Source organism: Lissotriton helveticus, chromosome 8, assembly GCF_964261635.1.
Source record: "Lissotriton helveticus chromosome 8, aLisHel1.1, whole genome shotgun sequence".
NCBI lineage: Eukaryota > Metazoa > Chordata > Amphibia > Caudata > Salamandridae > Lissotriton > Lissotriton helveticus.
This window is the reverse complement of record NC_136069.1, coordinates 721,901,548-721,925,452: the sequence shown is the minus strand read 5'-3', so window position 1 is coordinate 721,925,452 and position 23,905 is coordinate 721,901,548. Positions and strand designations below refer to the sequence as shown.

Sequence of the window (23,905 nt, the reverse complement as noted above, 5' to 3'; positions counted from 1 at the left end):
TTCTACCACACAAAAAACAGAAAAGGGAGGAAAGACACAAGAAACAGAGAATAAACTGCAGTGGTGGAGTGAAAGCTACACACATACACAGAGTGATGAGAGCACAATGACATCAGCCTATCTGCAGGAACTAGAACACTAAAAGAAGGTTATGCCTCTTTGGAAGGTGCCTCTAGGTGCCTTGTTATATACACAGCAGCATCGAAGGGAAGATTTAAGTTCATTGAAATGAGAGCATTCAGATAGTACATTGACAAAAAAGCACTAGAGTGACTTATGGTACCATTTACTCCAGCTAGAGTTATCTAAGAATTTAGCACAACCTTTCGCCATGAAAACATCTCTTACAAAATATGTAAAAAAAAAAGGTCCTGTATTCTGGACCTTCTTTAAGGCTCCTATTCTTTCTTTTCCTAATATCATATTTTTTCGCTCCCTGTTCTATTTGATTAACGTTTGTGAACTTATGAGTTCTAGGCTATGAATTTAACAACGGTTTGTTGTTTTTTTTGTTTACTTGTATTTTTGAGATACTTATGCTGGCTCATTAAAATAAAAAAGATTAAAAGAGGAAAACATCTCTTAGGACACAACCATGGCACCTTAAATTACGGATGGAAAAATGACTTGTAGTGTACGAGTCGTGGCAATACATTTGTCGCTTGCCTCATTCATCTGGCTTACACACACCCAACACAAATAAATACTATTCAGGACTCTGTGGTAAAGTTTTTCTGTATGCACATTTACATCAAAGTTTCCAGCTCCGTGTGCTTAAAGTATTTCAGCAAATTTTGAAATGACAAGTTAAGTAATTTGAGTTTGCATGATGGAATAAAAGGTGCATTTCACGTGCTTATTTTAGATGTTCCTTACTGGCCTGTTTTTATCCAATTATTTTTACACCCCGTTGGTATGAGTGGGGATATGTGCATCAGAGTACCCTGGCTGGGACTGAAACTGAACTCTTTTCCAACCAGACAGAAAATGTTGGGGAGATGCAGCTCCGGAAAGAAAGTGAACAGGGAGTCAACCAAATAGATTGGAAAAGAAAGTAAGTGTAAACCAGACAGAGTCTGTGAGGGAAAAAGAATGCCACAAACCATCGGGATTAGTGGCAGAGAAGCAATTGGCATTCAAGAAGAAAATGCTAAAAAGCAGTGGCGAACAGAAAGTTTACGGAATTGATAAACCAATCAAAGGATGCATGCACAAGAATGCACAGAATGTGAGCTACACTCGATAAATGCGGCAAACATACCAGTCGAGATAATGAGGATACAATAGAAATAAACAGCCAAAATCAAAAACCTGCGAAGGACTAAGATACAAAGAGAAAGGAGACAAATCCATCAGATGAAGCAAAAGAAAAACTATTGAGCTAAATCAACATCTTGAGAGACCAGGAATAAGTAGACTAAGTCGACAACATGAGATACAAATGCAAAAGGTCTCACATTTGTTGGAGTTATTGGCATTATAAATAGCAAATGTTTTTTTACCTGGCCTATGTTGCAGGGTGTAGTACCACTTGTGGTCAAAAGAGGTCCCACTGAGTCACCCCGTTTACTTGTATGGAGTATGGGACTCTATGTATTATATTATATATAGTGATCTGTCGATTCTGCAGAATGCCAAGACGCCCAATTACACTACAGGAATTTGCTCGCCAACAGATCACTTGATATAATATAGTCCCATACTTCACACAAGTGAACGGAAGACTCAAGACTACAGATGCAGATTATACATTCTTGGAACCACTGAATTCTAAACAAACACCAGCCACATATATATGGAAGTAGCCCTGAGAATGTCATCTGTGACTATAACAACAACAGACAAAACGTGTGTTGGCAACATTTAAGCGCAAGGGCAAATTTGGAGTAATGGAAACCCAATAAAAAACTGTTAAAACCACGACCTCAACTCTTGACTTGTGTGTGCCCGGAGAACCCCTTCATCGAGCCCTGATGAAGTCAGTATAGACGGAATGCGTTGGCTGGGCCGCATTGCGATGATGAGCAAACTTCAATAAAGTGGGTTAAATCTGATTTACAAGACTCCAGAGGAATTTGATTGAACATTAACAACAAACGAATGTGGATATAGAATCGCATGAAAAAAAAATCTTACATTTTTTTTTTCTTTGTAATATGGTGAACTGAACCAAAGTAAGTACATAATTGCATGCTCCTTTTCATTCATGTTTGTTGGTATTTGATTGTTTGGTGACTGCAGTGCAAGGGGGTCAAAAAAAAGGTGAGCTTAGATAAAACATACTGCAACATAATTTTACACTAGTGCGACGTTTTATGGGCCACACTGTCATTGCTTTATATTTATTGAAAAAATAGACTTTGGCGAGCCGCGTGTTTGTTTTCTTTGGCGCGGACTGCCAAAGTCTATATTTTCAATATTGTAAGCAGAGTAGCAAGCCGCCTGTTTTGCGCTGCTTACTAAAAGCTTGCAATATTGAAAAAATAGACTTTGGCGAGCCGTGCCGAAGATAACAAAGGAGTGGGTAGCCAAAGTCTATTTTTTCAATATTGTAAGCTTTTGGTGAACAGCGCGGCACGCCGCCTGTCCCGCACTGCAAAGTTGAAAGATGGGCGAGACGCAATCGCATGCAGCCGGCATTACTTAATACAAAAATATAAAAGCGGGCGACCTGCTGAAACTTACAGCATGGCGCCCGGAGGCAGGACTGCGTTTTAAGAAAATAATGCTCAAAGACCGAAATGAAGCAACCATTTAGAATGGACAGTAACAGGAGTCAATTGAAAAGATGGGTGGAAAATAGGTGGAGCTTCAAATCCATTCCTGAATACAGAATGTCTCGAAGAGACAGCGCAAGCGCTACCTAGGCGAGACCTAAAAAGAAGGCTACAGAATAAAATATCTTTAAAAATGGTGAAAGGAGACGGAGTGAGAGAAGGAACACAACTATCAAGAAAAAGATGAGGAGAAATTAACAAAAGAGGAAATTAAAATCCTGGTAATGAAGGAAAATGAGAGATTTGGACCAAGAATTGAATTCACAAAGTTGTTGGGCTAACATACGAGGAATCTGCCTGTGCACAACTGATTCGCAGGCAGAAGCAGAGAGAGATGGCATCCTTGATCGGGTCAGTGGCCATTTCTGCCCATAAATAAGCTTCAGGCCTATGCAAAATTCTAACATTTTGCAGATTGTCTATTGAAGTGTAGCTTTGAGCTTTTGCTTAACAAAATGTTTGTGTACAGCCACAAGCTTATACATTTCTTGGTGTTCACATTCTTGAAAACGTCCACAAAGCAACTTCTATAAGAGACAAAAATGAGTTTCCTGTAACACACTAGAAAATAGAATAGTTGCTGAAATAGGTAAACAATAGCTAGTTTACCAGATGCAATGTAAGGAATGAAAGAAGCATGGGAACAGTATATTGAGAATTTAACAGATGAAAATTGGACAAAGGGCACTGCAGGGCACTAGAGACATAGCGATCAAGGAAGGGTTTTGGTTAATGCAATGGGACATAGTCCATAGAGTATATAATAGAAGAGAACTGATGATGAACACCGGGCTTGCACATAACCAGGAATGCCTCAGAGGTTGTGATCAGGTGGGTACATTTATGAACACAATATGGGGCTGTCAGGCATCCCATCACTGAGGTGATGGGATGCCTGAACACTACTGCGATATTGTCACTGCCTCCAATTCAGTAACTTTGCAGCCAAGGAATATCGAGATTAGGACAGTACTAAATATAAATATTGTGCAAGGTGGGCATGGTGGTGGCCAGACGTTAAATAGCACAATTATATTGGTCAGCCACCATACGAAATATAGAACAAAAGCTATAGTCTGGTGTACGGACACCAAAACATGTATATGAAGGGCGAAGCTACCCACATAAATTCGAGAAGGGATGGGACCAGTGGAAGGTGTCAGTTTTACCCAATATGTAGATGTTCAATTGTATCTGAAGGCTACCCTTGTGCCGGGATTACAAGAGTTTCAAATGTATGAAGTAACCCTTGTCTGCGATGGTGATATTGATAGATTACTTGATGATTGCATGGGATTTTGCCCACAAACTAAGCTTCATAACGGTCTTTAAATATGTATTGTTATGTTTTTTTACAAACTGTACACACATTTTTTTTATAAAAAGAATAAGCGTATTTTCGTGGGTGGAGGTAAGGACATACACTTTTCATCCTGTTATCAAATGGGGGTACAAGGAGAGGTTGTTGCATCACCCGGGAAAAAAAATTAATTCTGAGGAGAAAGGTCTATTGGGAAATTCCACCGGCGATACCCAGATCAGATGGATATGGCACGCCAATGGGGTCTTGTGAGCCACCAAAATATCCATAAACCCATGCAGTCACTGGTGCATGCCTTTGATATGTATCTTCAGACATTTTATTCCAGAATTCTGCCCTAAGTTGAAAAGGAAACTCCCATAAGAGAACGGGAAGAGTTATGAGACACTGGAACGGAATACTTCAGAAGGGAAAGAAGATTACATTTTGGGAATAACTAAAAAGTGGAAAACATATACAGACGGTATAGGAAAAAGTAAATATAAGGATGTTCATGCCTATTTCACATGAGGTTAAATAAAATCGAGAAATGGTCTTCTTGTGCCCAATCCAACATTTAGTTTCATTTTGGGGTGGGGGCTCAATGGATAACAGAGGTCATTTTCATAACGAATCACAGCATACATTTTAAATAGTGATTAGTTATGGAATTAACAAATACCACACATTTTTCTTCAAAAGGTAATTATAACTACATAACGCCTATGTTTAACTCTTTTTTTTGGGGGGGGGGGGGGGCATTTTGCAATTCTCTTGGCTTGCTTGGGACTCTGTATCCAGGGTGCGCACTATCAGTCTATGCATGCATGAAGTCAGTTCTGTGAAACTTACTTCTCACTGCAGTAGGAAACCTGTAAGAATTCTGGGGTTCCTGAATAAAAAAAATCTCACTACATTTTCAAATTCACAGGATGTGCTTGAGACGATTACCATGACACTTGTAACCATATTTATGACAATCTCCAACTCTTAAGACTTTAAGTGGAGTGTTTGTTCATGACCTTAAGAGTAGAATAAGGAAGTGGCCCGGTTAATATATCTTTCAGAAAGTGACATTTTATAAGAAAATCAAATATATTTTCTTGATTAAAAAAACTATAATCTCAGCTTGAATAAACTGCCCATAGGAAAAATTATAATGCATTTTTATCCATGTGCCATGCTCCAAGAAGAACGCTAAGAGGAGAGGAGACTTCAGCACTACGCAACCTAGAGGCACTCTCCACTGATGCACACCTTCAAGAGACACCTTAGAGGAGGAGCTAAACCAATTTTCAAATCCCAGAGGTCACTCCAATATCAATATGGCAAACCAGTGATATGGTTCCAAACCTTTTGTCTAAACCGCAAGTATGATCAGTTTATGAGTAGTTTCATGTACACAACAGTGATCTAAACCAAGGACAAATGTCTTAATATTCCACACAAAACTGGGTTAGCTCCTTGATTTTCTACTTGGTTTACCAACCTGTTGTAGTTATTTTAATACGTGATTTGGAAAAGAGAGAGAAATAGGCAGACAAGATGGAAAGCTAGGAGACCCCAAGCAGAGGAGGCCTGCGGTAAAGAAAGTGAATTAAGTCAACGAAAAAGGATAACCACATATGACTGCATACTCCTATGTCAAGAGACAATATTTTTGATGGTGAAAGCTGTGCCTCCATTGGCACTCTACGGCCGCTTGTGGCATAAAGCATGCTGCAAAAATAAAAAAGTAATAATTGTGTAGTATATGAAAGAATTATGTAAAGTAACAAATTTGCCAACTAGCATGATTTAGAACTACTCCAATTCAATGCACATATTGGCGCTAGTGGTATGTTACTTGTATCAAATATTACAGAAACATCCCTGTATCATATAAGGTAAATAACCTTTATATCTGTTTGCTTTGTGGCAATTTCAAAGTTAATAAAAATGTAAATGGTATATGCCACATTTTTAATAATCAAATAGTACTCTAAGAGCGAATTCAAACCATCAAAGACATATGGTCTCTCTCTTGAGAAGCAGGTATGTGTGTGTTGTGCGACTGAGGCAGCTACCTCCACAGCAATACTAAAGTCGATCATTGACACACTGGTGTTTCTGTGCCAGCAAACATGCACTGTAGTGTTGCCACGGTGAGGGGACTGTCGCTCCAGTGAACTCCGCGATGCACTCAAGTCGTCCTCAGATTCCTGGTCTATCGTTGTTTCGTCCGGAGACTCTAATCAGGGAAAAAGCATCTCTTTTTTGATCTTTTTCTCAGTATTGGAAACACGCATGATAAGATGATGGTCAGCCAGTAAAATACAATAATTTCACAATTAGTGTCCTGATGCTACCACCTTTATCAGACCAAAATCTTTGTTCGAGAACAATGATTCTTAAATCTGGACGTCTTTGCGAGAAGAGGTGATAAAAGCTGCTTCTGACCCAGGCAGAATAAAACACAACAATATTGTTAAATTCACAAGAAAATTATTTGCGATTTAATAATGACACAGATATTCAGTAACATTTGCTCCCCAAACCATCTAGATATTATTTCTCAGGGGCTCACGTTTCGATGTCCCAGGCTTTCGGTTAATAAATTATTTGCCTCTGAATTGTCTCTACTAAATCTCTTTCAAGAACAATCATGAGTCCTACAACTGCTGTGGAAAAGGACACCCAAAATAAAAAACAGACATTGGTACTTTGAGATCTTGTCGTTTTTGTACATCACAGTCACAAAACAAGCAAAAACATGATGTCATACCCGTGAATAAGTTGCTGCCATTTTCTTGCCTTAAACTACATTAGATGTATCTAGATGTCAAAATGCAATATATCTGTATTCATCCAATATTCTCTATTTTTCTAAATCTCCAGAAATGTTTTGTTTATAATTGAATACAGTCAGATTTTATTTAAACTATCACGAAGATGTAATTTTGCATTTTCCATGAAAAAGTGTGACTACTGTTGCCAGGAATTAGATTTAAAAACTTTTGGTGAAATATGTTTTTATGCCCAGATTGCTGATGGCAATTGGGAAACAATTTCATTTTTCACTGGTCAACTGTTTCTAATGTTTCCATAGATTTACAAAGATAGTAGTGCAAATTTTCATTTTTTGTTTTAATTGTTTTATATGTTTCAGTGTGAGCCAATGTTTTCACAGTTTTTATCTTTTTTTCATGTTTTCCTTTTAACATCCTGCAATCGCCTCCAATTCAAACTTTTTAAAGGCAAAGCTAGAAAAACATTAAGGGCCCAATTTGGATATCGGATCGAAAGCCTCCAACCAGCGGTCGGAGGCTCTCCGCATGACATCCTGAGCTTTCCCTCAAAACACCGTATTTTGATTATGGTGGTAAGAGGGATAAAACCACAAAGAGGGACTCTGTGAGCCCTTCGGAACAGAAGCGGAATAGTAATCCCTTTATTCAGAGTATTATATAGCGCGAACAAGATCTTTACAGATATCAGAGCGCTTCACAGAAACAAGGGGTGAGGATAGCAGGAGGGTGACGCAACATAATATTGGGTGCAGTATAAAATTCAGTAGCATGATCGGATAGCAGTCATGTGCTGATAAAATATCAATAAACAATCAGTTAAGCGATAATATAAGACGATACTGAGTCTTTCATACAACTACGATAGAAATCAGGAGAACTTAGGCTAAAGGGATGGCTTATGACAGTATCTAAAAGTTACAGGGAGCAAGGGGAAGGGACATCGAGATTCAGCAGGCTAACATGAATAGTCTAATAATAGGTAGTGAGTGAGTAGCATAAAAGGATCGACTAACCATCATAGAATTATGGCAAACAAGAAGAATAAACTGATCTAAATCAGGAATAATATGACATTATTTGACATTAGACAAACATGTAGCCAATGATACCAAAGCGGTGCGAAGTCTCTGATCAACAAACAATAAAGTTCAGGTGAACTTAGCCATGAGGATGGCTTTCACCTGTTTCTTAAAGAAGGCCGTGGAAGAGATAAGCCTGGTTTCGGGAGGGAGTGCGTTCCAGATCCACGGTGCCATTCCTGAGCCTCCCAGTGTAAGAATTGGCTTTTGTAGTCTGGTCTGCCCTGTTCCCATGATGCACTGGGCCAGGGACAGACTAATTTGCATACAGCCAGGTTCTGAAACTGGGATGGTGCAATGAGCTAAAAAACGGTGTTGGATCTAGCCCTGATCTCTTGACTGGGTGAGAGTACTCTGCTTAATTCAGAGACTCTGTCCATCACCACCCCTTGTTGTAAATTATTCCTGAGAAGGAGCGTTTGTATGTTTTTTCCTTCCGGAATCTGCGAGGTTTCAAGAGTAGATTTTTTGTACTTCTATTGGATCTCGAACCTCCTGATATAGTCAACTTTTGAGTGAGGTAGTTAGGTGCCTTGTGGTGTACGGCCGAGTGTGTCATAACAGCAATTTTCAGTTGTATTCTGGCTTCAAAGGGCAGCCATTTCAGGGATTTCAAGTCAGGGGATATATGAGAGTGTTTTCTTGAGCCAGTAATGAGTCTCGCGGCAGCGTTCAAGGAGGCTCTTAGGGGTGCAGTTGTTGCTAGAGGGAGACCACTGAGGGTCACAATTCCATAGTCTATGCGGGGGATGACGAGGGCTTGTACTGCATTTTGGAAGTCTTTGGCTGGGAGGAAGGGTTTCAGTTTCCTCAATGTGTTGATTTGGAAATTAGCTCCTTTCGTTGCTTTGCTAATGTGCTGTTGCATGTTGAGCTTTGCGTCAAGTGTGATACCTAAGGATTTCGCGGAATCCACGATGGTGGGCCGGACATTGAGTGCTGTTAGGTGGTTGAGCCAAATTTGGGTGGTGGTAGTTTTCGCAGGGGGTGATATCAGAAGGAACTCAGTTTTCAGAGCATTTAGTTTGAGGTGATTGTCGGCCAACCATGATTGGGTCTTTATAAGAGTGTAGTTCAGGAGTTTGATATCATCCAGGGATTGTACCTTTAGGTAGAGTGGAGTGTCATCGGCATACATATGGAAGTATACATTGGATGCTTGGAGCAAGGTGGCAAGTGGTTCCATGATGAGGTTGAACAGTGTGGGTGAAAGGGAGGATCCTTGTGGAACGCCTAAGTCTACTGGCACGGGCGAGGACAACACATTGTTGATCTTGAACTTCTGAGACCGGTTATGTAGGAAGGAAGTGAACCATTTGAGAACAGTCCTGGATAAACCCATTCTAGTGTTTAGCAGCTCCAGGAGGTTCTCATGTTTGACCGTGCCAAAAGCTGATGAAAGGTCGAGAAGGATGAGGAGGCATGAATCATTGCGATCAAGAATTTGGAGGGCGTCATCAATTATGTGAGTCATGGCCGTTTCCGTGCTGTGTTTCGCTCGGAAGCCTGATTGATGAGGGTTGAGGAGATCAAACTTGTCAATGTGTTTTGTTAGTTGGAGTTGTACACATTTTTCCAGCAGTTTGGCCAAGGTGGGGATGTTTGTGATGGGATGGTAATTGTTTAGGTCAGACGGGTTAGCTGTAGGTTTCTTGAGTATGGGCGTGACTTGCCCCACCTTGAGTGAGTCAGGGATGAGACCTTGTTGAAGGGAACTGTTAATGATTTTAGTCCAGAGTGGGAGGAGCATGGTGGTGAAGTCTTTTACAGCGTTAGCAGGTAGGGGGTCTGTGAGGTGATTAGAGGGCTTCAAGGTACCGAGCAGTCTGTGTATTGCTTCTTCAGAGTAGGTGTCGAAGGAAGCCCATGATGCGCTGTTTTTAGGCTGAGTGTTAGACATTCTGATGTGACCAGGGTTTTGGCTTACATCAATGAGGAGATCAGTTCTTATGTTGTCGGTCTTTAGCTTGAAGAAGGCGGAAAAGTCTTCACTGTGTGGGATATCGCTTATTGGGTTGTTTGATTGTAAGGGTTGCGGCTTTGTTTGACTTTTGACTAGTTCGAACAATTTTCTTGGTCGGCTTTTCACTTGGTCAAGCTGGAGGCTAAAGAAGTCAGATTTCGCACGCTTGATTTTCCTAAAATAGGCATTTCTCTTGTTCTTAAGCTTTTTGCGATGTAGTGATGAGGGGTCAGCTCTCCAAGTGCGTTCTGCCGATCGCATAGCACGCCTGTCTTCGTTGAGTCTGCCGTCATACCAAGGGTTCGAGCTCTTGGTGGAGACTCTCTTTAGTTGCAGTGGGGCGGCTTCGTTGATTATTGAGGTCATAGAGTCGAGGTAGAGGTCGGTCAGTGATTGAACATCAGAGACGCCAGCAGGGGGAAGGAGGAGCCTGTAGGTGTGGGGAGGTAGGGAGTTAGGGTTAAGATTCTTCATGTCCCTTTTCCAGATCTTGGATTTGGTGGGTTGAGCCGGGAAGGGTTTGACTTTTTCATTGATAAAGAAGGTGATGATGTGGTGATCTGACCAATCACAAGGTTGGATTGCCCCCAGTTGGGTAGAGTCCTCTTTGGCTATGATGAGATCGAGTATCGAACCTTTATCATGTGTTGGGCTGTTGCATATTTGGGTGAGGTCAAGCGCATTAAGGAAAGTGACCCTTCAATGACGGCAGAGCCAGGCTCGTCTCCACCATCGGGATTACGATGTCACTTTCTGGCAGCCAATCCATGTCAACTTTTCCAACATGGATTGGCTGTTGGAAACTAATTTCCGGGGCTCCTAGCAGGGCCCTCTACCCCCCCAGGCCCTCCTCATATGGGCCTGGGGGCACCTACGATGCCATCCTCAACATCCATGCACGATGCCTGCCACACGGTGCACAGCTGTTCACAAACTTCCAATTTCTCATTACACCTGCTGCACAAGCTCCCATAGAGAAATGGAAGTTTCTGACTGCACTATTGCGATCACATCCTAATCAGGTGTTCCGAGTGTCGGTCGGAGGCAACTCCGATCGACATCGAAATGAGGATCTGTGTGTGTGTTTAATCATAATTTGGGAGCTCAGACAGATATCCCGGAAGGTTGTTCCACTAACAGACAGGAGCTACGGAACAAACCTTAGCAGTGGATGAGTCTACTTGAATTATGGTTACATTAAATTAAACTCAGACAAGATAACATTTGTGGCTATAAAAACAATGCAATAAGCAAGGTGTAGACACGGTCTTCATACAGCGTCCTGTCACTTTGAATACTGTCATAGGAATACCAAACTAGACACTGGAATGAAGTAGAAATCCTGAATAAGACAATCTGTAGCATTGTCAATTCTGACACAATATTAAAGTTAATGACAGAATTCAGGATTCTCCCTAACCCCAGGACAGAAATGACAACCAACAGAAATGCAATCTTGAATGTTATCTAATTTTTCACCCCAAAATAAATGAGAAGAGAGGAATCGACCAAGGCTATTTTCTAAACCCAAATTAAAGCCCCAGGGTCATACATGGTGCTTCAGAGAAAACCTATCTATTAAACGATTCACACATTTTCAATGCACTTTCAATTAGATGCACTCAGCGCCAAGAAACCACAGGTGAACGTGCGCTCTACAAATCCCATTTATCATATCACTCAAATGTTTGTAGTTAATACATTTATTAGAAATAGGAGTGAATTAAGACTTGGCTAGCACTAATCATAAACTGATTTATTTCACAGTCACAGCTGACCACTAAAAAAATAAGAGCAGAGACTAATTAAGACAAAATAAAGCAAGTCAATTTTGAGAAGCAACATTTTTTTTGCCTATCTGTTTTATGAAAATTCTGTTCTGATATGTACTTCTACACCATGGGCAGATTTCGATTGCTAACTGACAGAGAAATGCAACCCTCTGGCACTAGTCACTCAAAAGAGTTCATGCTAGTCCATAAACCGACATGCCTAAGATAGATCTGGACCACCTTGAACACACAGAACACACTTTGTACAAAGAAACAAGAGGAAATGCTGTACGGTGATAAACATCTCTCTTATATGGAATGCTTAGATAGAAAACTGTGAAGAACTGGTTATTAACATCACCATGAACCAGCAGGCCTTGTAGAAGACCGAACAGCTATTGATAATTGGTGAAGACTCACAATTAAAAGCTGAGCTGAACCACAGAACTATTTTGGCTTGGAATAAAAAATATAAATGCTGCATTTATCGCTTGTTCAAAAACATGCACGTTCATCACCAAAGATAGAAGCTGAACAAAATCTTTTCTTTGCTGACATTAAACCAGCTGTATGACAGTTATGATCAACAAAACAGAAATAAGTCAAACCTTGAAAACCATCATGCATGTCTGCCTGTCTATTGCAGCCGAGCTTCACGTGCAGCCGAATCAAACCTTCAACAGCAGGGCCATGCAGCAGGAGCCTCAATGGGACCAAGCAGGGCAAATTGATTATATTTCAATCCTACATGCACATGTGAAGGGTTCGAGTTCCTGATGCTCTTCCTGAAAGAAGCCTTGTTTAGGGTTCACAAACACACACAGGGGGCACTTACTGCTGTCAGGTGGGCTGCTAGCTAGTAGTTCTGGTACTGGCCCGCTGCTTTTGTCTGCCAGATCTATTGCCATCTGTATGTCCTCCATCCACTTCACCATCTCATCGTGGGAGCTACGACAAAATGTAAAGGGCCAAAAGTGACTCAAAATGGCACCTGTACAAAATTATGATTTCTTTTCGACAATGGTCAGTGCTGGCATACTGGTTGAGAATTAACCGACAAAGGTACCTTGCAGCAACAACAACAGCCTGGCGATGACCCCGAAGTGTGAAACAATGTGGAACAGCCCACTCCTCTTCACTCTCTTCCACCTAAAAAACATAAAATTAAGTAGTTAGTGATACACAAGGACTCCAATGGTTAACCTGTCAGGATAGTTTACAAAAACCCTGAAGACATTCAGTCAACATCACAATGTACTGAATAAGAGTAAAATTCAGTAGATCACAGTAAAAGTCAGTCACCTGAAACACAAGGTATACCTCCTCACCAAGACAAACAACATCTTGGTAGGTAACCACTAATTAAATGCAATTCTGTGTGGCAAAGTAAACACAACCACAGATTAAAATATAGCAAAAATAAAAACAACTAATGTAGAATTAGGAAAAACCATCACTTTAAAAAACATATGGGGTTTTGATCCTACTACATTGGATTACAAATACTGCCTACAATCAATGCTCACTATCAACTTTGAACGCTACGTACGGTTGTCTAGAATTCTAGTATTCATCTCTGTAAGGGGCTGGATGCTATTACACCTTCCAGATCCGAGCACTAAGGTGGTAGTTATGGAGGCAAGTAATGGAGCACAAGTGCTAAAGACCATTTTGTATGTTTCTCTTTGTAGTCCATCATGGCACAAGTTATACCCATTCCTCTTTCAGGGAATTTGCTTTTACATTGAGTTACTGACCGGACATACACAGAGCACTTCTTTACAGCTTTGTTTGAAATAACTAGTCACAATTTTTTTGTAGAAAATATAAAAAGGTAGTCTGTGCTCACTATAACATATGCTTACTCTTCTTACGAGATTACTCAATGGTGCCAAACACGGTTGCACAGAATGTATATATGAAGGCAGCCTACTGTAGCACAACCAACATCCAGCACAGAAGAGTGGTTCACAAAAATTGTGCCATTTATTAAAAATGCGTCTTCAGTGAAAAAAACAGTCTTTAAACAGAATTAATAAAACTGTTGGAACAGCTAAAATGGGTTAGATTGTCTTTCTGGCAGGTCCATCAATAGGTATTGGATTTGATTGGATGTTGTAATTTACTTGTTGAAAGTTTGTGATCTTGCATCATCATGACATGATGTGCTACAACGGTGTGTGTTTATATGAGTTCTCAGTCAGATGTTACCTCTTCTAAGATGGAAGCCGCACAGACTGGATACTGGACTAAAACTGAATTTTATAGTCCATTTCTACCAGTGGCTGGTACACAAAGGAGTTCCTGATGACATTCGTGTACAGGTAACGGAAGACAATGCGTGGTCTTCAAAAAGGCATGAACCAGGAAGTGTTTAAAAGATCTTTACCATGAACATGTTTACAGCTCAATACAGCGCTGGTCACCTCTCACCTTCTTCCCGGTCCATTGGACCAGTGGCAAGTAGCAGAAGCTCACAAGGAATGCAAGCTAGCATACATGGATGCTGCGCTGAAAAACGCGTGCAAGACCTGCCCACACACCTCTTTTACCAAGCAAATAAAGAAGCTAGTTAAAGTAAGAAAACAGGAAACATGGACAATTGCAAAGCTGATGTCTTTTTAATTTTTGGGTCTGTCAAGAGATTGTTTGCTATCCTGATGTTCCGAGAAACAGATGCTACATTGTTAGATTAGCATAAACAAAACCACAAAATCCTGTCTTGCTCGTCTATTGCACCATGTAAGCCATAATCCAGGATAACGTAAGGACATGCAGAAGGCTATTCTGATTACATTCTGTGCTGCTTTAGCACTGCACACATTCAGAGGCGTAGCCGGTGGGGGGGGGCTTCAGATTTTTCAACAATAAGGCTGGCATATAATGTTAAAATATATTATAGGACAAGCAGGGTGCATGAGAGGGTCCTAAGGGGCAATGTTATGGGAGAAGAATGCAGATTAGTAGGAGTATCGAGAGAGAAAACACACATTTTTTAAAAATAACCACGATTTTGAAGACTTTCAAAGCAGAGCGGGAGGGAGTGTGTGTGTGTGTGTGTGTGTGTGTCCTTTTTAGGTCGAGCCTAGCGCAGCGCTGCTCTAGGAGATGACCTTTTGGAATCGGTCTGCATTTTTCAAACACTTGTGCTTGTGGTCGCATCCAGCGAGCAGCGGCCATCTGTTTCCAATTAGTGTGGCCGCGCGCGCTTGTTGACATTTCTCTACTCACGCTCCCCTGCCTGTCTCACCCTAGCCCTTCCTGGTCAAGCTCCAGCCCCTGCCCCCTTCTTCAGTTTAGATTTCACGTGTTGTGCCTTGTTTTTAAATATGTTAACTTACTCCACTTATGTTCTATCGTTTTTTTATACCCCTGCTTGAAGTTTCATCTTCTACGTTTTTCAAACCCTTTTTGCTTCTTTCTGTTTTTGTTTGTTTGTTCTGCTTAAGGTCCATATCAAGAGGACAAATAACTTTGCTCCGTTCAAAACATCACTGAATTTTCATGCATTGGAATTGGACAATTGTGTAGCCAGTTATTGATTGCTAGTGCTTTTAAATTACGTGCAGCGCTTTGGACAAAAGCGCTATAATAAATTAATAAATAAAACTAAGTGATCACTTCTTCCTTGCCCCCTCTGGATCTAACTGAGTGATGTACCCACCTCCCTGTAATTTGCCTACTTCACACTTTGTGAATGCCCTGGGGTTAATTCGTGCAAACAGTTTTCGATATGGGTTCTCTCTGCACCCTATGACCAGTGTCTACTACTGAGTGACAGAAGCACACGTTGATCTTCAGCACTTAATATTTTGAAACCGTTCCACCTAAGTGATCCTTTCGCCTGTGAGCCGTTACTCCTGAGTGTGTTGTGCACACTGTCAACAGCACACCCTGCACCTTATGAAACGTGCCACTGAGTGTTCGGCGCCTGCTGCACTAGACGTGAGCGAGCCAGCAAATCAACAGTGAGTGGCGAACCAGAGATAGCCCGAAGGTCTGGTGTCACTTTAAGAGTCCGTGCACGACCCAAGCCTTGAACATATTGGCATGTAAATCATGCAAGAAACATTGTGTAAAAATATATTAACGTCTCTTCAAAATGCAAAATAGTGTACTTCCTTAACACGCATTAGTGTTTTGCCGTATTACATCAAAGAGATATTTTTATGAGGGATATTTTTAAACAAGAATTAAAAATATTCCTTCCCCCGCCACCAATATCATACTTAGAGATAACTCATTTGTAATGCATCTTTATGTGGCCTAGATTCTTATACCCAGAGGAGCATTAAAGTCTATTAAATCAAACACAAGAGGGTTTGGTATTACATACATCCTAAAGAAAAACATGTGAAGGTGCTCTTAGTTGTGAGAATAAAGGAACAAGCATTGGTATAGCCAATAGGTCTCGCCTTTGGGACCTTATAAGTATTTAGTTATGCAGCACAATATCCTTGGTGCAACAACATCAACCGTTGCATGGCTTAACACTTATTAGGTCCCCAAGGCGAGACCTATTGGCTATGCCAATGCTTGTTTTGTTTACGTAAAAATTACTGGTGCAACAGACACCTACCCGACTGAAATCACCTGTACCCAACTATTTACCAGAAAATACATTTATTAGGGGGTGCTAACGCCCCAAACACCCCTCCTTTCAAAGTTACGTCCCTGCACACATCAGTGGCAACAAAGTAGCAAAAATGCATTGACTACCGCATGTGACGCTCTAGAGCGGCACTGGTGAGTGCGGCAGCAATGCGTTGCTACCATTGATTTTAGTAATGTCTACATAGTGGGAGGCAGTAGTGTTTTTTAGAGGCAACTGGGTATGCATCCTGGGGCATCCCCAGCCGGCAATTAGCAGGCATAATGTTGATGAGACAGGAGGTAGACAACCACACCCAGGCCGTGCAAGGTGGAGGCGCTGCAGGGAATGAGGCAGAGCACAAGGGGCCCATACACAACACACCAATTTGGATCGCTCATGTTCTATAACGGAGGTTGCCCATCCACCCAGGACCCTGAGTGGGTACACAAGAATTTTTCATTGGTGTCCCTAGGAGCCTTTAAGGGACCCAGTTCAATTGTAGGTGGTTAACATTTTAATTCTGTATCAATTATATATTCTTGATCACATGCTGCATTCGCAATGCAGAGGATTAACCCTCATAAAAAGATGTTGTTAAATAAACTTAAAGTGATGCACAGTTCATATCAAAGGAAGGGTTTAACTTCTTATTGTAGACCCTTTACTGTGGTCAAAAACAAATCCCCAGTTTAGTGCACAGTCAGAACTGAATTCCTGCAAACTGCATTCCTTGATTTTATCCATACTGAGATTGAACACCGGGACACTTAGAAATATATTATGTATGCATACATTAAGCATGTATGCTATGAACCAAAACGGCTTCAGAAGTCCACTACTGCCCTTATGTTGTCATATCCTTAGCGAGTGCCACAAGGACAACAAGTACAAAGTGTGAATGGCTTGTACCTGGTCTTTACGACATCCGTCCATACCAAAGATGGCACCAATGCAAAATGCAAACCTTACAAAAGAACATAGCAATAGCATGGATAATAAAATTTAAGATGCGTGTTGAGGATGAGATGCATAAAAGACCCGCTCCACTGTAGGCCATGAAAAAAGATAACACGGTTACTTACCGACATGCTGTAGAGGGGAAGCTGTCCGTGCACTTTAAACTGGTTGGAGGCCGTAAGCCCTCTGCTTGTGTACAGCAACACATCATTAAACTGAAGAGAAAAAGCACACATGTTCATTGCAATGTGTCTTTCTAGTGGTGAAGGCAGTAGGAAAATAAATCATAAGGCATTGCTCAAGTATAAATAAAAGCTTACAGACGGGGAGCACCCGGCATTAAGAATATCGTGAGTGCTGAACACCAGGGCTGTGCAGTCTTGATTCCACCTTTTGCCTCTTTCATTCACAACCACCACTCTGTGCCTCTATCTCATTCTCACAGGGTTTTTTATCCCTTATTTCTCCCTTTGCAACTGTTTTTTTTCTATTGGTCGCCTTCTTTCTTTTCCCCTTTTGTGTTTTTCTTTCTCTTGCTCGGGGGACGTCAGATGGTCCCAAAAAGTGAGTTACATGGGCTCCACATGTAACCACTGGCTCAAATTAAGCACTGGTCGTGGGAAAGTTGCCTAGATGGCGCCAAAGAAATCCTTCAAATCAAACAAAATAGAACTGAAAAGACACTGTAAAAAGACAAGCAACCCCAATGTTGGAAAGGCATTCTAGAAACTACAAAGTTGCAGTCAGGAATGCGAAAAATCTCCGCTACACTAGGCAGATTTATGAAGCAACATGTACAACCAAGGAACTTAAGAAGACAATCACTTGGGGCTAAATGTAGAAAGCATTTTTCCAGCCGCAAATGGGCCAAATCGTAGAATCGGCCTGTTTGTATATTGCAAAAATCATTTTTCCAGTCACCCAGCCCACAATTTGGGTTTTGTGATTCGGCAAATGGGAGGGACGTGTTTAGGGCGTTTGCCAAATACCAAATTGCATTGGTACGTACAAATGTTTTGTGACCGAATAGCGATCGCAAAACATTCACACTTTACCACCAACTCAAAGTTGGTTGTAATGCATTCGCAAATCGGAAGGCGTCCTTCCCCTTTGCGAATGTTGGGAAAACATTTTTTTATTGTTGAAATGCATCCTGTTTTCCTTACAGGAAAACAGGTTGCATTTCAACAAAAAAATAAACCTTTATTCAAAGGCAATCACAGACATGGTGGTCTGCTGACCTCAGAAGGCCACATTTGATGTGATGGCTACGATTTCTAATGGGCGCAAACTGCAAACGACCTCATTAATATTCATGAGGTAGTTCGATTTGCGATCCACTAGGAATCGCGAGTATGAAGTATAAAGTTTCATACATAAGGAACAAAAATTTCCAAATAGCGATTTGGATGAAATCACAGTTTGGAAATCGCTATTCCCTTTTCTTTGCACAGACGACCCTAAATCCCTGACCCAAAAATGCTTGATGCACATAAGAACTAGGTGACTCCTTCGATAGTCACTTCATCTTCAAACCCAAAGACCTCGCAAAATACTTTGAGGAGAATATAAAGAAAGACCTTAAGCTAAACTCACAGTGGCTCAGCTGCTGAATCTAAGCCTCAACACTATGTAGAGTCCCGCAACCCTCTATCTACTGGTGAAATCGACAATCAATAGTGATTCAAGGCACCGTCCTCCACTAAACTGATGCTTTACTAACAGTCTTTCAATCTGTTTTTCCCTCTTTTGACCCTTTTCCCTTGAACACACGAATCCCTCAAGAATCCAACAATGCCCTCTTCTCCTTTACCCTATATCTCAGACCACGATCTCCTCATTCAAATTCAACCGTTACAACTACATGGAAGAAATCCCAATTATACTGAAACTTTAATACTCATTAAAGTAATATTGCTGTACCACAGGCCAATGCATTTTAGCTACAGACCTTTGAATGCAAACTTATTACCTAAAAAAAAACTGAGATACTAGCTTGTGGTAAATAACGTACCACATGAGATTGGGGCACCTTCTAACCCAAGATACCAAATTTGGAATCTGGGTACAACGATGGATGCGAAACTCACCTGGATACCTTCCAGTGAACGAAGATACAAAGTGTAGGGAATTGGGTTGTTGGCTGGCTGGGGTGGAACCTTGGTCAAGCAGCAACACCAATCCCTGTAAAGGTAAGGGCCAATCAACCCCAAATTAACCTGTGCTCAACTCCCTGGTATCTTGGCATTCAGCAGTCAGGCTTAACCCGGAAGGAATGTGCAAAGTATATGTGCAACACTTCAAACAGTAAAACTATGAAAACACCAGACAAAAAGGATCCCACACCTCGTTGGAAAAACTGAACTTTAACCTAAAAAAAAAAAAAAAAAAAAAAAGACCAAAAGGACAAAAATCTATTTAGTAGAACCGTAGATATTCAATTTGAAAGTTTTAGGTAAAAATAGCGCCAAGAAGCGCTAGCCCAAGAAACTGTGGATATATGGTTGCGCTGGACTGGGGCAAAATAACAAGTTTAGGCTATCTAGGACGGAGCATGGGCCAGCTACAGGGCCCCCGTTAGGCCTGCTGACACAGTACCTTAGGTCCTGGTTGGTGGGGTGTTGCGTTGATCTGCCTCAAAGATGCATTGCGCAGCTGAACAGAGTCGTTGGTTCTGAGAAGGCCTGTGTCGTCATCGAGAATGCAGTTGACGGGGCTTGCAATGCAAAGTTGCCGTCAGGTGATGTGCTGCTTCCAAAGATCTGAAAGGCTCCTACGCGAGGTCGGGTGTCGTCATTGAGGCTGCCGTCAATGAGGGATGCAAGAACATGCGCCAAGGATTCATCGCACAGTCGGACTGATGCAACGATTCCAGAAAGCTGCGTTGCGGGTCTTTGCAACGTGTCCAATCCACGTAGCAGCGGCGATATGTCAGTTTTGCTCGGGTTATCGCCACGCAGTAGAGGACAAGTCGGCTCTGCTGGATCCACAGAGGCTGGCAGAGCACCTTAAGCCCACATCCAAGGGTTCAGGAGTGAAGTGGCATCACTTTGTAGGGTAGGCTCGCAGATGGCAGAGTCCAGGTGCAGATGTAAGGTTGTTGAAAGCCTGTTATGTCCCTGAGGCCTCAGATCAAAATTTTGTATTTTAAAAGTATAAGCTTTTAAGAACTATTTGTGTTCCCCTCTATAATGTATGTACATGAATTGTATGTATTGCCTTGTTAGGCATGATATCAAACTGTCAATAAACTGTAACTGAGCCCTTTTCCTTGGAGGATCTGGAAGCAGGGGAGTCCGGTGACCTTGCATGAGAGTGAAATGTAGACCTGCCTCTACGATTGTCCTGGGCTTTGGACATGAATAACTTCACCTTCCTCTCCTTGATGGCTCTGGGGTTCATTTCAAGGCAATATTGATACGGCTTCGTGCCCCGGTCAGACCTCAAACACCACAGATAAAAAACATGCCTGTGTGTAATGGACATTTGACCCTTACATTCTTTACAGGCTTAGAACCTAGAGAGCTTTGGAAGATAAATCCTAGCACTGCACTAACAATCTTTGAATTTGCTGTGCAAGGAAATCTTCGAAGGGCGAGCTCCAGATCAGACAAAAAACCAAAAAGGTGGTGGAGGGTCCGAGGGGAAATATTTTTATAGACCAACTAGTACCTAGTCCCCCAACTCAACAGTAAAACACACGAGAGGTACTACAAGTCTGAAAACAAAGAGATAGCTGGAACCTAACAGTGTCCCATTTTATGCCCAGACCACAAAGTTGATCCAGAGAAATAACATTGTTATACCAAAGAACGTGAGAGAAAGAGAAGATACAGAGTCTGAGGAAAAAGTACCCATCAGCCCACTCATAAGTGGAATCTCGTCATCTGGGTATGTTTGTGTTGGAGAATGGTGTCCTCTAGGCTCCTCCTCAAGAAAAAATTCCGAAGTTGCCTAATGTCGGACCCAATGATCAAACATTCAACCAACAGATGGCAGTATATGAGCGGGAGGGGCTAGAAGTTGCAGTGCTCAAAAGAAGAAAAAGAAGGAAAATGATCCACGTGATTTAAAAATACCTACGTTGATGTCATAAGAAGCTTTATTGGGTCTGACCATCAAAGTGGTATGGTTAAAAAGCAGTATAAAGATAGCATGCAAGGAATTGCTACCCACCATATGTTATTCGGTCAACATGTTTCAGCCTTAGAAACGGCTTTCGTCAGGACCTATGAGGTGCTACTGCAACACTTACTTTCAGTGATGTGATATGTGATCTACACCCGCTTTCCAAATGAAGAAAATTTTTTGAAAATTTTTTTTTTGGTGTATCTTCTCCTGTATATACAATGTGGGAAACAAAAACAAAACAGGATTACAAGTATACAATTTTGTGTATCCCTTATCTCTGTAATGTATCCATATTCACTTAATTGTTTGTCACTCACCCTAATTGCAGGGAGAGAGAACCTCACCTCACCTGGCAACTGCTCAGGGTAGAAGGAGGCCACGCACTGGAAATAAACATATGAATCTAAGGTTAACTCCAGAGGCAGTCAAAGAGGGGTCTTTACCATACAGACAGCTCAGGCCAGCAAAGTCAGTTTTTCCAGCAAGGCGTTTTTCATCCTGATGCACTGCAAATCTGCGCCTGCCATTTTGCCCTTTTGTATCACCAGTAAAGATGTTTTTAAACCCCTCTTTGACTGCCTCTGGAGTTAACCTTAGATTCATATGTTTATTTCCAGTGCGTGGCCTCCTTCTACCCTGAGCAGTTGCCAGGTGAGGTGAGGTTGACAAACAATTAAGTGAATATGGATACATTACAGAGATAAGGGATACACAAAATTGTATACTTGTAATCCTGTTTTGTTTTTGTTTCCCACATTGTATATACAGGAGAAGATACACCCCAAAAAAAAATTTCAAAATTTTTTCTTCATTTGGAAAGCGGGTGTAGATCACATATCACATCACTGAAAGTAAGTGTTGCAGTAGCACCTCATAGGTCCTGACGAAAGCCGTTTCTAAGGCTGAAACATGTTGACCGAATAACATATGGTGGGTAGCAATTCCTTGCATGCTATCTTTATACTGCTTTTTAACCATACCACTTTGATGGTAAGACCCAATAAAGCTTCTTATGACATCAACGTAGGTATTTTTAAATCACGTGGATCATTTTCCTTCTTTTTTCTTCTTTTGAGCACTGCAACTTCTAGCCCCTCCCGCTCATATACTGCCATCTGTTGGTTGAATGTTTGATCATTGGGTCCGACATTAGGCAACCTCAGAATTTTTTCTTGAGGAGGAGCCTAGAGGACACCATTCTCCAACACAAACATACCCAGATGACGAGATTCCACTTATGAGTGGGCTGATGGGTACTTTTTCCTCAGACTCTGTATCTTCTCTTTCTCTCACGTTCTTTGGTATAACAATGTTATTTCTCTGGATCAACTTTGTGGTCTGGGCATAAAATGGGACACTGTTAGGTTCCAGCTATCTCTTTGTTTTCGAGCTCCAGATCAGCCTTGCATGCATGGAAAGAAAGGGAACTGTTGTAGGGGTGCTGAAATGGGTGCTGTATGGGCCCAGTGTTGCCAATGTGTTTCCGGTGCTGACACTGAGCAAGTGCCACCTACCGGCACAGAAAAGCTACTGGAAACGTTTTTATATCCAGGCTGGTGCCTAGGCTAGAAGGTGAGGAATTTGCAGGTAGAATATCTATCAGAAATTAGCACAGGGCAAAACAAAGATTTAACAGACTGGATGCTCTTTCTAAAAGAATTACTTTATCTTCATGTTGACTATCCACCATGAGCAAGGACACCAGCTGCTGAATTTATTACAATACTTCCACACCCAATCTAGGCTCACCGAATGGAGGACAGCCGTGGAAGGGGTGTTGATATGCAACACAATCAGAGATTTATTAGTACATAGTTCTTTATATGTTTTACTTGTACTTATGGGAGCCAGCTATTCCTGTGCTGCTGCATCGCTCTTGCTCCTCTCTTTTTGCTTTTTTCCCCTATTTTTTGAGTGCCTTCTTCTTGCTTTCTCCTCGTTTTTCACTGCTTTCTCCTGCCTCCCCCCATTTTTAGAGATCCTCCTACTCCTTTTTCCATCGTTTTCACTGCTTTCTCCTTGCTTTTTCTCCAGTTTGTGTGCCTTCTCCTTGCCTTCCCTTGTTTTCACTGTTTTCACCTGCTTTTCCAGTTTTTTGAGGCCTTCTCATGGCTTTTCCTCGATTCTCACTCCCTTATTCCCATTTTTTGAGAACCTCCTCCTTGCTTTTCCATTATTTTCACTATCTCCTTATTTTTTCCCTCGTTTTTGCGCCTTCTCCTTTTTCCTTGGTTTTACTTTATCCTTGATTTCTCCTCCATTCAAGTGCCTTCTCCTTGCCTTCTCTTGTTTTCGCTGCTTTCTCCTGGCTTTTCCCCTGTTTGTTGAGAACTTCTCCTTGCCTTCCTCTCATTTCCACTGCTTTCTCCTTGCTTTGTCCGCTGTTTTTGAGTGCCTTCTCTTCCTTTTCACTCCTTTCTCCTTGCTTTTCTATCAAGACCTGGCTGTTCGAATGAGCCTCTAGGAACGGCAAGCGTCTGGATACCCTGTTGAGTGATTAGCGTGCTTTGCAAATCTTTACTGATTGATTGATTGATGGGACC

At 41.5% G+C, this 23,905-nt stretch overlaps 1 protein-coding gene across 4 annotated transcripts in view; it reads right to left on the bottom strand.

Annotated features, from left to right (window-relative positions):
- FARP1 (FERM, ARH/RhoGEF and pleckstrin domain protein 1) overlaps positions 1-23,905 on the bottom strand; it is a 543,186-nt gene that overhangs the window by 32,050 nt on the left and 487,231 nt on the right. For all 4 annotated transcript variants that reach the window (XM_078657512.1, XM_078657514.1, XM_078657515.1 and 1 more), the window contains exons 21-24: positions 17,357-17,446; positions 12,747-12,829; positions 12,516-12,628; positions 6,144-6,307 (exon numbers count right to left, since the gene is read on the bottom strand). In XM_078657512.1, coding sequence (XP_078513638.1) covers positions 6,144-6,307; positions 12,516-12,628; positions 12,747-12,829; positions 17,357-17,446 — 450 coding nt within the window. The remainder of the gene's footprint in view (positions 1-6,143; positions 6,308-12,515; positions 12,629-12,746; positions 12,830-17,356; positions 17,447-23,905) is intronic.